General features: G+C 38.2%; 1 protein-coding gene across 2 annotated transcripts in view; it reads left to right on the forward strand.

Moving 5' to 3' along the window:
• pbx3a (pre-B-cell leukemia homeobox 3a) overlaps positions 1-14323 on the forward strand; it is a 46313-nt gene that overhangs the window by 23320 nt on the left and 8670 nt on the right. For both annotated transcript variants that reach the window (XM_084415059.1, XM_084415060.1), the window contains exons 3-5: positions 7259-7500; positions 8602-8792; positions 11101-11236. In XM_084415059.1, the coding sequence (XP_084271185.1) occupies positions 7259-7500; positions 8602-8792; positions 11101-11236 (569 nt within the window). The remainder of the gene's footprint in view (positions 1-7258; positions 7501-8601; positions 8793-11100; positions 11237-14323) is intronic.

A 14323-nucleotide genomic window follows, 5' to 3' on the forward strand; every position in this document is an offset into this window, starting at 1 on the left:
TGAGTGTTTAACCAGACCAGACCTAAGCAGATAAAAACACCCCACAGGCCCAAACCTGCCATTTATCTTCTCGTATAGAGCATTTTAATGTCATTCAAGTAAAAGCTTTTTATACATTTTTTTTACAGTCCAAAATAAAGGCTAGATGTCTACACGTCTACAACTTCACAAAAGCAGCCACAAAGCTGCTGGTGTTCTTAGTCTGTGTAAGGGATAATCTACAGTCAGACAGTTTTCTTTCTTTTTTTTTTTACAAAATAAGCCAATAGGTTGATCTGAACCCTGATGTAAAACGTGCGCTTATTAAACACTTATTAATACGTGGACTTAAAATATTGATTTGCACAAATGTACAGTATTTATTAATATGTGACCCTGGATCATAAAACCAGTCACGAGTCGCACGGGTATATGTGTGGCAATAGCCAACATTGTATGGGTCAAAATTATAGATTTTTCTTTTATGCCAAAAATCATTAGGATATTAAGTAAAGATCATGTTCCATGAAGATATTTTGTAAATTTCCTACCGTAAATATATAAAACATTTATTTTTGTGAGTGAATGCGACACAATCGCGAACATAAAATGGCGATTTTCTCAATTTTTCACCCTCATATTCCAGATTTTCAATAGTTGTATCTCGGCCAAATATTGTCATATCCTAACAATCCTAACCATACATCAATGGAAAGCTTATTTATTCAGCTTTCAGATGATGTATAAATCTCAATTTCAAAAAATTGACCCGTGTGACTGGTTTTGTCATCCAGGGTCACACATGCTGTAGGTCTTCTTTTTGCAGCCAATTCATCAATTCGTCTCGGGAATGACAGATGCAAGTCCTTCACAGTGGTCAGAGGGATTTTGAACCGTTCCTCTTCCAGAACTGTGTGATGCTGGCGGAGGTTTTCTGACTTGCTCTTTCAAAACCATATTTCTTCTCCTTCAAGATATTTCGATCTGGTGAGCGTGCAGGCCATGAGAGATGTTCAACTTATGTTCATCAAACCCTTCTGTCAGGTGGAAAAATGCCATGAGATTCAAATTTGACAAGTCAAATTACCCTAAAATAAAGACACCAGAATTAAGTAAACTTTTAAAATACACATGCATCATGTGCATCATTTCTCACAGTAAATGCACAAAAATCCACCATGCTTCATCCCAAACAAAGCGGATATCAGCACAGATGTGCGAGCGTGGAGAGCTTCATGTGAGGTGTCAGGTGGAGAAGTTAAACTGCAGACGCTTCAACACACAGCTGTTCACACACTATCAGGCCTCGGTCTGTCATCAGCATCCAGTTTCACTGGCAAACACACCATGAGGACGGGACCAATAGAAAGACCTCCATCTTTTATAACAGTAAACATTTGGTAAACCCAGTATTTAAAGCAGGGTTGTGCCTTTAAAACAGAATTTCCTTTTTTCCCTGAATATAAATCAAATTAGACAGAATGTAGAATTGTAATTTATATATATGTATATAAATATGCATTTTATTTTGTTAAAATTATAAACATTTTGCAGATTCTGCAAGGTAAATGTAAACTTTTGACAATGACTCTGTGTGTGTGTGTGTGTGTGTGTGTGTGTGTGTGTGTGTGTGTGTACTTGTACAACTATCTTTGTGAGGACCAGTTTGAGTTTTAGACCATTGGAGTGAGGACAACGAGAATAAAGTGAGGACATTTTGGCCGGTCCTCACTTTCTGAGAGCCCTTTAAAGGCCTGTTTGAGGGTCAAGACTTGGTTTTAGGGATAAGGTTATAATGAGGTTAAGGGTAGGGTTAGGGTATGGGTTTGGGTTAGGCACTTAGTTGTGATGGGTAAGGTTAGGGTAAGCGGCTAGAGATTGCATTGTGTCAATGAATGTCCTCATAAAGATAGATGTACAAGAATGTGTGTGTGTCGGTAATTCATTATGGACATATTTGGAATACTTCAGACATCACTGTAGTTATGAATACATTTGTCTATGTATATATGCACCTCTCTGTCGATCCTGTTTTCTTTCAGTCACCGTTAGCTAATTGGACGTGTGCTTAAACAGAGCCGCTGTCTGAGCGATGCGTTTGATGCGATGTGCTCTGTGCTGAATTAGCATTTCTCCGCCTGAGGTCTGAATAGGGAATAGTGCCACCTTTACCATTTTGTTGCCATTAAAAATGAAAGCGACACCAAGGGAAAGGACAAAGATGAAACTGAAATGAGATTAAGAGCAGAGCAAATGTTCATATTCTGTGGAGGAAACATGCAGTCCTGCAGGATTGCTTCTGATTCATTCCCTCATATTCAGTCCTTCCATCTTCTGTTTGTTTGCCTTTGTCTGCTGTGCTTTAAATGTCATCTTGCATTGACCTCATGAATACTGTGTGTGTGTGTGTGTGTGTCTGGAGGGCAGTGTGCGTGTGTGTGTGTGTGTGTGGATGCTGTATCTTATTCTAGTCATTGTTAGCAGCTGTGGCGTGTTTACAGTCTTGTCCTCAGGATTTTTGAAAGAGCATCTTCAAAATCACCTAAAACTGCAGAACAATGGCATCGCACTGAATGTTTCTCAGAAGAGAGATTCATTTCTATTTCAAAGCTCATCTAATGCTCACTAATGCTTCTTTAAGTATCAAAAGCTTTTGAAAAGACAGACAGAAATGAGTCAATAGTGAACATCCAGAAATAACATCTTTTCGATTTTATTTAAATGGTCATATTTTCAAAATGCATTTATTCAAATGGCATAAATCTGTTCATTGTGAAATCAATTGAATTTATTCAGTTAAAAATGATAAACATATATGGCTAGCTGTGGAACAAGCAATATTCAATTAGTTAAATATATAAGATTGAAACAAATTATATTTATTGATGATAAATATATAAGCCTAATTAGTTATTGTGATTTTTTTTTTTTTTTGATTACATAACAAAGACGACATAATATGACAACACAAACTTTGACATAAACATTCACTTATTCAGTTATTGTGAATTTTAAACACTTTCAGTTTATTAGTACTATTACAGAAATGTTAAGCATTTCATGTTTGACTGACAAATATGCATCACATTAAGTTTATTAGTTTGTTTATGGGAAAACTTTGTGATCCAAACGGATGGAAACTGTATATGCAAATTAAAATACATCAATTTAAAATGTAGGCCTAAATAAGTGTATCTTTTACAGTGTCTGTAAAGTATTAAACTTGAAATTCAGTATTACAATTCATGACATGAATGATTCCTCAAATTATGTTTAGATATTTTTTATATTATCTCATAATGTGACAGTAGGGATATTAGGCTGCTGTCACTTTAAGACCTGATACGATCCATTATACTGTTACACATGCATTTTCTTAAAGTCCCCCTGTGGTGAAAATCAAGCTTTTAATGTTGTTTATATGTCTATGTGGTGTTTGTAATATGCTTTAAGACAAACCATGTGCAAATTCATAAGTCAACACCATTGCTGAGTATTTTCTCCTTAAAACTGCAGTGAACCAAAGACAGTCTCAAAAACACGCTTTGAAATCGCTGGTGTTTCTGACGTCACAAACTACCTTGTAACCAATCAGGTCAACGTGTGATCGTCAACCAGTGGATCTCTGAGCTGAGTGAGTGAGTGGAGGTGGGGCTTATTTGCATATTCATAGAACCACGTATACTAAATGAGGCAAGGGTGTAGTTACATTCAAGCTATTTTAAGGCATGAAGACATTTTTTTCCAAGGAAAAAACTTTTAAATTGGTCATTTTGGTGATCAAAGATGAGTTTTAAGGAATGAAATTATACAGGGGGAGTAAAAAATAACTGACTGTGTTTATGTGAATACTCGTCAAGACTGGCATTTTTACATTACTTTGTGTGTATTTGACTGTTTAAGCGCAATAAGCAGCGAAAAAGAACTAAATTTAGTACTGAGAGGCTTTATGTGCTGCACTTTGGGTGTGAGAATGAGTAAAATTATGCGCAATATGCGCAATGATCCAAGCAGAAATTCAAGCCCTGTAACAGCAACAATATTAATCTGGAGCAAATGAAACGAGTGAGTGAGGAGAGGCGGGTTTGTGTGCCACTCGCTGTCGGAGAGATGAAAGAGAGCGACTTGTATCGTATTCTGCGGAAAGTATTGGAAGCGTTTCAGATATTTCACTATCTATAGCCCCTTTCACACAGAGATTCCGGAAAATACACGGATAAAGTGACCCGGGATTTGACCCGGGTTCGTTTGATTTTGGTTCATTCACACTGCCAGTGATTTTCCGGAATCAGAGAGCGCGTTCACACACAACCCGTGTATGTCCCGGAAAGACACGTGACATCGATGTGACTTGTAATGTCTCAGCAGCGTCTTCAATTTGCTCTCTCGAGAAACCACGCTTGTGCATTTATTTCTCTGATTCGATCATAAACTTGCGCATTACGTACCGTTTCACAGCTGGCGAACGATCCCGCGCTTCAGCGTCATCACTACGACACGGCATTATTACGGCTTTTGTTCACACAGCGCGCGTCCCGGGACTGAACACGGCAATGTTACTAGGTCCCCAACCCGGCATCGATGCCGGCATCAATCCCGGGTCGTGTTTGCGTTCACACAGAAGGCGTTCCGGCAATTTGCCGGCAATTTCCCGGGTTCAATGCGCTGTGTGAAAGGGGCTAATATGTATCGAAATATCGATATTTTTGACAACAATACATTGCACTTAGAATTTTATTTCAGACGCCTTTTTTAAAAGACTACAATTGAAAAATGTATATATAAAATTCAACCCGCCAAGGTGGCTAGTAGGAGTGAGTGCGTTACTGTCACGAACTGCTCCGAGACACAAGGGTTGAGGATCCAAATGCGTTTTTTTATTGAACAGGGTGATCCAAAGACATAATCCAAAGTACAGGCAGGGTGAAACACAGGCAGGTAGTGAAGTTACATTTGACACTGAAGCTTCAAAGCGCATATCGAGTAAAAGCGCAATTTCTCATGAAGCTCCGAGCCGGAGCGCGTATTGTTATCAGGGAAACACGTGATCAACGAAAAACGAAGCCTCACATTTTTTCCAGTCACGTGAATGCTTCACTTTGCGTGTCGGTATGGGTACACACACGGTACCCAGATGGGTTATTATCAGAAAACTGAACATTTAGCGTTGTCAGGCTTTTATTTGTGCTTAATGGATAAAACAACGGCGCTGTGCACTCAATTGCTCATAAACATGGCTGCTATAAATTTGACCTGCCACAAGATGGCGCCGTTTTCGACACTCTAGATGCTTCGAATCTTTTCCCGAAACATTCAGGGAAAGCCTCAGTGCTTCATGAGGCTTCATTTGCCCATCCCTACAGGCAGGCAGTCCATACAAACAAACACAACAAGGCAGGGAACACGGGCAAGAAATCTTAAAACCAAGCGACATGAAACAAGGGAGAATGCTCAGAATTGCAGTGTAACACCAAACAAGACTTTGCAGAGAATGAATGTGAAAACCAGGCTTATATGGGGTGAGCTAAACAAGGTAATGAGACACAGGTGGATGTGATCATGGTTGATTAGTCTGGGCAAAGGATTATGGGGAATGGAGTCTGCGAAGGTGTGGTAATAGTCCCGGTTATACTCTCACTGGTGATCGTTACAGTCACACGCCACTGCTGAAATACACACGCATTTGGCGAGTGTTAATGTCAAGCCCTGTATATATATGTGACCCTGGATCACAGTCACGAGTCGCACAGGTATATATGAGGCAATAGCCAACAATACAGTACATTGTATGGGTCAAAATGATTGATTTTTCTTTTATGCCAAAAATCATTAGGATATTAAGTAAAGATCATGTTCCATGAAGATATTTTGTAAATTTCCTACTGTAAATATATATAAAAATGTATTTCTGTGAGTGAATGCAGCACAATCGTGAACATAAATGAACAACTTTAAAGGAGATTTTCTCAATGTTTCGATTTTTTTGCACCCTCAGATTCCAGATTTACAAATAGTTGTATCTCGGCCAAATATTGTCATATCCTAACAAACCATACATCAATGAAAAGCTTATTTATTCAGCTTTCAGATGATGTATAAATCTCAATGTCAAAAAATTGACCCATGTGACTGGTTTTGTGGTCCATATATTCTAACTCAGCAGAGGAAGCAGAATAACAAAAACTTGTATGTAAAATGTATGTATCAGCAGAGCATTTTTTTCTCCCACGCTCACGTGAGCATCCACTCCATTGCTTGCGAACTCAAAATCAAACGTGAGGTGCCAAAAAAGTCTTTGGTGTGGAATTAAAGGAGGCCGTCGCTGGAGCGCATCTGAACGGCTCACAGCGCTTCTCCTCCACCCACCTCAGTGAAGAGACCTGCCACTGTCAATCATTCTCTGGCACACACACACCTCGCACGCTGACGTGACCTCTGATAAACAGCGTGTCATAGCAGACTAATCCTGCGCTGTGCAGTAATGGCTGAGGACGTGAGTGCTGGGCCTGTCTTATTCAAGAGGAGAGAACTGCCTCTCTGAAACCTTCTTTGGGTGGTCCAGGTGTTCAAGACATTGTCTTTGCATGTCTGAATGGGTTTTTTTTTCTACGGTTGAAGTTACATTGCTCATCTCATCTCTGTATTTATGTGGTTAAACAGATTTTTGTTGTTGTTGTAAAAATATGATTTCAGCATCATTTACGCGCACTCATGTTGTTGTTGTAAACAAGAATGCTGTGGAACACAAAAGAACTTCATCTATATACAGATTCTAAAGATTTGTTATCTATCTATATTGTATTCTGTATAGATAGAAAGACAGACAGACAGATAGATAATAGATAGACAGATGATAGATAGACAGATAAATGATAGATAGAGAGAGATAGACAGATGATAGACAGATAGATGATAGATTATAGATAAATCTATCTATCTATCTATCTATCTATCTATCTATCTATCTATCTATCTATCTATCCACTATCTATCTATAATCTATCATCTATCTATCTGTCTGTCTATCTATATACACTATCATATCTATCTATCTATCTATTATCTATCTATCAGTCTATCTGTCTATCTATCTATCTGTCTATCTGTCTACTCATCTCTTCCGTGAGCACTTCATCATCATCATCATTAAAAAAAATTCTATGCTTTCACTTTCCTTAAATCCCTCTCTACCCTAGCTTATGCTACTCTGAGCAATGTGTGAAACATATGAAGATCTGCTTCCTGCATATTAATCTTTAAAGTGTCTGTTTTGTGGCAGGTCTCAGTATCCGTGGCAGTCCTGATGAAGACCCTCCTGACCCTCAGCTCATGCGTCTGGATAACATGCTTCTGGCAGAGGGCGTGTCTGGGCCAGAGAAAGGGGGCGGGGCATCGGCGGTTGCTGCGGCAACAGCGGCGGTGGGAGTCGGAGCCGACAACTCCATCGAGCACTCGGACTACAGAGCGAAACTCACTCAGATCAGACAGATCTACCACACCGAGCTGGAGAAATACGAGCAGGTCTGCAACCAGTGCTTATACAGGAGTCTACAGAGACACGAGTAACCACACATCCTAGCGTTACTGGAAAAAGATAAACTACTACCATTCTAGGGAACAACATAGTTACTCATCTCATGCAATGAACACATTCACATGATCATACACATAATGAGCAGTGTTATTTTATGTACTGTTATAGTTTGTATGCAGTTTTTGTTAGCTTTTATTTTTTATATTTTCAGTTTTTATTTAATTTTATAGTTTTTTTTATGTCAGATTTAGTTTTAGTTAAGTGTTTGATGTATTTTAATTTATATTATTAGTTTTATGGTAAATCTTTACAATAAGGTCTCATTAGTTAACATTAGTTAATGCATTAGTTAACATTAACTAACTATGAAAAATATATATTTACATTATTTATTTACCTTTGTTAATGTTTGCTAATAGAAATAATCATTCATGTTAGTTCACAGTCCACTAACTAATGTTAACAGATACAGCTTTTGATTTGAATAATGTATTAGTAAATGTTGAGATTGACATTATCAAAGATTAATAAATGCTGTAGAAGTATTTCTCATTATAGTTCATGTTAAGTAATATAGTTAACTAATGAAACCTTATTGTAAAGTGCTACCAGTTTGGTTTATTTTTTGGTTATGAGTAATTTGATTGGTTCACTGGCGTGCAACATGTCTTCATTTTATATTTACTTTAACTTTTAGTCGTTTTCTTCAAATATTTTTTAAATATATTTATTTATTTGATTTTATTATTAAGTTTTTTATTTATTTGTATTGTTAGTTTTAATTTTCCCCCAGATTACAAATTTTAATACTATTTTTAGTGCTTAGAATAGTTAGTTGCCAAGGTGTCATTTAAAAAAAAAAAAAATCTAATATTTAACAAATATATATATTTCAGCTTTAAATATATTTATTTATTTTATTTTAAGTTATTTATTTATTTTATATGTATTATTATTTTTATTTCCAGATACTAATTTTGGTGCTTTTCATCTAATATTTATAATTTATTTTTATTTCAGCTTTATTTCAATAAACAGAAATGAATTTGCATTCACTATCAGTTATGAGTAATTTGATTGGTTCGCAGGCGTGCAACGAGTTCACTACCCATGTGATGAACCTGTTGAGGGAACAGTCTCGCACGCGACCCATCTCACCCAAAGAGATCGAGCGCATGGTGAACATCATCCACCGCAAGTTCAGCTCCATCCAGATGCAGCTGAAGCAGAGCACCTGTGAGGCGGTGATGATCCTCAGGTCACGCTTCCTCGACGCCAGGTCAGAAACTCAAGCACATGCACTGTCATGCATTTGGCAGATGCTTTTAGTTTTATCCCAAACAACTTGCATAACATTTAATGTATGCATTTGTCCAGCATACTGTATCTGTTTGCAATCCATAATACACCTCATTTACATATAGAAAAGGTTGTGTAGAAAGGCACGGAAAATGAATAACACATTCTACAGAGCCACGAAAGGGACATGGTTAGGCTTGCATGGTTACATTACAGTCCATCAGATTTCACTTTTCACGTGAAGATAGGAAGGAGAGATGATTGACAGGACGATGATGGAAGATTTGGTGCGCAACAGATGTATGCATGTGTGTGTATATGTATATGCAGTGTACACACACACATTCATATATATAAATATGTATACTATATATACACAAACTTTTATGTTAGATGAAACTAATTGAAACATATTTTTTCCATCACCATGTCCCTTTTGGGGCTCCGTAGAATGCGTCAGTTCCTTTCCGAGCACAATATTGGGCTTCGGGCACATCAGTGTAGATAAGGCTTGGATTGCTGGTGGTTAGTGAATAAGCCCCAGGTTTTTGCTCTAAAATACAAAGCACAAAACTGGTTAGTAAATTCAAACATCATTTTGCCCCTGAGAGACTGTCCTACTTATAATGCACTGTAAATAATAAGCATTTGCTTAATAAAGAAAAACGATTATTGGTCGTGTGTCTGTTTTTACACATGTAGGTGTTTTTGCTAGTGTGGGTTTGTTGCTCATTGTATTGGATGTGCTGAAAAGCGTGGCATGTGTGAACGAGTGGGTGATGTGGTAATGTTTTAAGGTCGTGTGAATCCTCTGGAGTATTTTGCTTAAACTGGCAGAGGGATAAGTTGGTTGGGCACAGGAAATTTGCCAATTAGTTCCAGTTGCTTGGTCCAGTTACTTAAAGCTAAGAGTAAATTATGCATAAATCTGCTCATCAGAGAATTATTCAAATGACTCTTTGGAATTATTCAAATGCATGCAAATGAAGCAGACATTGATTGGTGGGCTCACTGATGACATCATAAAGAGAGTGGCTGCCAAGGTCAGATTTAATCTAGTCTCATTAATGACATTGCATTGCATTTATATGTTTTAAAAGTACAACTAAGCATTTAAATATCATCTTACAAGACATATTATTGGTAGATATAGAGTGACGACTGATATTTATATGCATTTTGTGTAAATATCTGCTATACTTTTATAAAGACCTCATTGATTTACAATACAAGCATCAGAATTTCATCTTACTTTTTGGCCATATAAATATCAGCATCTGCACCAAATTGCATATTTTGCTCAGTTTGGACCTCTGAATAAAATTGAGGTGTTTTTTGCTCTTCAAGTATGAGATCCTATATCATCATTGAGAACTATATCATCTGAGCCATAAAAGCCTGATGTATCAAATATGATATTCAACAAAAAAACAAATTTTTCCATTTAAAAAAATTTGATTTCAGATGTCAGGCTTTATAGGGTTAAGCAAATCAATTGTATATAACTTATAGTATTACTTATAACTTTAGTCCCATTAAAGGGGTGATGAACTGAGAAATAAAATTTTCCTTGAGTTTTTGACATGTAAGAGATCATACTATAAGAATATCCTGTAAGTGTGTAAGTCAGAACTGAAAACTTCCTCGCTAGTCCAATACAAGTTTTGATTGACACCAGGCCAGGCACAGCGAATGACAGGTTTTTCAAAGTGGGGATCTATGAGGTCAAAGGGTATCAAACCCCGCCTCCGCAGAAGAAGATCAACGCCTACTTCAACACTGCCTGTTTAGCCCCGCCCCGTTTACATGAAACTCATTATACTATGCAAAACTGTTATCCAATCATAGCAGTGGGCGTTTACTTCCAAGTCTTCAATGCGGCATGCCCATAAAAACCGAGCGTTTCAGGAGCTAGGCTCAAAACCAGGGTAGAAAATAGCCTATTACTTATTCATTTGGATGTCTTTTGAATGTTAAAACCAAGCGGACGTCATAAGTTGACCTCAGACAACAATATAAAAAAATAACAAAAGCCAGTTCATGACCCCTTTAATATATACTACATTCAACATACTTTATGCATTATGGTGTAGTTACAGCATCTACCAGTAGGGGGTCATTAGAGCACGATAACCAGCTAAACCTTTGAAAACAATGATTATTTGTGCAATTCTCTGGTGTTGCTAGTGAATATCACACTTTAATAACCTTTAGTATATAAAGATATAGAAATGGTTCAGGATCTAACAATACCAATGATTTATTGTTTCCATTTTATGCTTCTCCAGGAGGAAAAGGCGCAACTTTAGCAAGCAGGCGACAGAGATTTTGAACGAGTATTTCTACTCTCACCTCAGTAACCCGTATCCCAGCGAGGAGGCCAAAGAGGAGCTGGCGAAGAAGTGTGCCATCACAGTGTCGCAGGTGAGTCCAGTTCTCGGACGATACTGCGCACGCCAGCCTTCAGCTGTGAAACAAGAGGAGATTTTATTCACAATCTGAGCAAAATCACTAACAAATTTGTTAGCGGTGGTCTGTGACACTGTGAAGGTGCAGAGAATTTGGCTCAAAATACAAGTGAAGAAGCAGAGCAAAGCTGCCTAGTGACATCTCGAAACAAATGGGTGTGATTTAGAGTGAGCGCCCAGTTTTCTGCAGCATGGATCCTGGAAGTATTTTTCCCATTGCTTTTCTTCATAAAAAAAAAATAACATCTAAATAAAGTTTAAATAGAGTTTAGTAGAGTTTAAAGAGAAGGTTTGTTTTTGAAAATGTACTGTCCTACGTTATAAAAACCATAAAGAATTGCAAACGACTTGGTCCAAGTTTATATTAGGTGTCTTTAACTACTAGTCAAGTCAACTTTATTTCTATAGCGCTTCATACAATACAGATTGTTTCAAAGCAGCTTTACAGTGATAACAGGAAAATAATGATTCAATGATGCAAACAGTTCATTTCGGCTGTACAGCAGCTCTAAAAGAAAATAGTGTTATTGTTCAGCTGAAGTCAGTTCAGTGTTGATTCAGTTCCACTGTAAAGATCAGCAATTATAAGATCAGGCTAGCTCGACCCTCCGTCCTCCTCATCCCGTCCCCTCCCCCTCCCTTCCGTGCTTCCTGAAACAGGCTTTTCCGATGTAAAATCGGGACTTTGCGCGTTCCTTCTCCTTTTCCCTCTTCTTTGCTATTTGTTCATCGGAACGTCGTCTCTTTGGTCGTGTGTCGGCCATATCAAAATTCAAGAGAATATAATTCTAACGCTAGTCGTTGTCGTTGTCTAGGACATCTCTCCTCTAGCTAACTTCCCTCTTCATGCTTCTCTCTCCCACACCCCCCTTCATGTGCATGCGCACTAACCCCCCCCCCCCCCCCCCCCCACCCCCAAATCATTCTCGTCGGTTATTGACTGGAATACTGTTTGTTATGTTTCGTGGTCCAGGCTGGGCCAGTTTGTTTTTCTTGCCGTTTGTGGAGCCTGGGCTGTTTTTTACAGTGTGTTCAGGGGACAGGCAGCTAGCGGATAGTGAGGAGATGTTTGCTGGATGTGACAAAAAAATGTTTCGGCCTAAAAAACGTGTGACATCGCTTAGAGCACCTTTAATAGTTAATTTCATCAATAAAGCAGTTCTGCAGAAAAACAGTGATGTCGTCGTCCAGCTCAGTTCAGTTCTCATCCAATAGTGTCAGTGCAGTCAGTCCAACCCCAAACTTCATCAGGTGACAGAAATGGAGAAAAAAACTTGGTAGAAACCAGGATCAGTCGGGAGGCCAGTTCTCCTCTGGCCGACGAGCGATCATAGCGTGATTATGATTCAGGCAGCATCACGAGTCAGAATTCAGATCGGAATCGGTCAAATATTCCATCCAGTTTCCTTTGCTCGAAGATCGCATTCATCACGCCAGTATTGAGATGAAGCTGGTCTTAGGGTCTGTGCTGAGGACTTGTCTGGTTCTTGTGGTCTCTGCTGAGGATCTGTGCCGATGGCTGTCGTGTCGATGAAGTCTTCACAGGGGAGAATATCTGCTGACATTCAGGGCTAAGTTGTGGTGCGTCTAGTCCTAGGCCTCCATCTGATCTGGATCCGGCCCGGATACGGTGACCTCGGGATAAGGATGAGACAGACAGGCTAATATTAGCATAGAAGCCATTCTTCTTATGATGTAACAAGTACATCAGGTGTTATAGGAAGTGTTCCCGGTTCCGGCTGACCTAATGTATGCAGCCTAACAATCCTTTAATGGAAGTGAATTATAGAAATGTGATAATGTATTATGTGTATGCTAGGTTAGAGAGATGTGTTTTGAGATGTGAACTGACAGAGTGTGTCTTTGTCTCGGACAATGTTAGGAAGACTGTTCCAGAGTTTAGGTCCTAAATAGGAGAAGGATCTACCGCCAGCAGTCGATTTTGATATTCTAGGTATTAGTAACTGGCCAGAATTTTGAGATCGCAATAGACGTGAAGGACTATAATGCGTTAAGAGCTCGCTCAAGTACTGCAGAGCTAAACCATTTAGTGCCTTGTAAGTAATTAGCAAGATTTTAAAATGTATGTGATGTTTAATAGGGAGCCAATGCAGTGTTGACAGAACCGGGCTAATATGGTTGTACTTCCTGGTTTTGGTAATAACGTTTTGGACCAGCTGGAGTTTGTTTATTAAGCGCGCAGGGCAACCACCCATAAGAGCAATAATACAATAATCTAGCCTTGAGGTCATGAACGCATGAACTAACTGTTACGCATTTGTCATTGTAATTTAGATATAATTTTAAGATGGAAAAATGCGGTTTTTACAGATGCTAGAAATGTGGCTTTCATATGAAAGATTGGTATCAAAGAGACACCCAGGTTCTAACCGACGACGAAAGTGGTCACATGGTACAAGTAGGAGCTCTCCGAAAATTCCCAGATTACAAATTGTAATTACGAACTCTGGGAGGACGAGTTTGACGAAGTTGAAATCTCGTAATTGCGATTTTTAATTACGACATCATGGTGTGAACGCATCTTTACTTAAAATGTTAGTACATACTAGTAGATAAAGACACTTAATATAAAGTGGAACCAACAATTTAATCTATTCAATTGGTTGTTGTGTCTAATCTTATCAGAAAAGACAACTACTGACTTTTATGCTCCAATTTCCCATTTTAACTAACGTTAAGTAGGTAGCTAGTTAGTCTCAGCCTCAGCACGTAAACCTTAGCTGCAAGTAAACTATATAGATATTTATGTGCAGAATTGTATATTCCATTCTGTTTACTGAACTAGTCAATAATCATTACTTTTGGACACAGAATCCAAATCATAAAATCTATTTACGCAAATTTTTCAGATAAATCCACCCCTAAAATGACACATAAGTGAACTGAACTTCAGTTGCACAAGACTGATTTTTTTTATTATTTATGTACTATTACAGTTTCCATTCATGGAAGCTTGTTTCCGCCGCAGAATAATACAATTTATTAGATAATTGTGACTTTTAATCTCACAATTCTGACTTTT

This window comes from Rutilus rutilus, assembly GCF_951802725.1.
Source record: "Rutilus rutilus genome assembly, chromosome: 7".
NCBI classification, from domain to species: Eukaryota; Metazoa; Chordata; class Actinopteri; order Cypriniformes; family Leuciscidae; genus Rutilus; species Rutilus rutilus.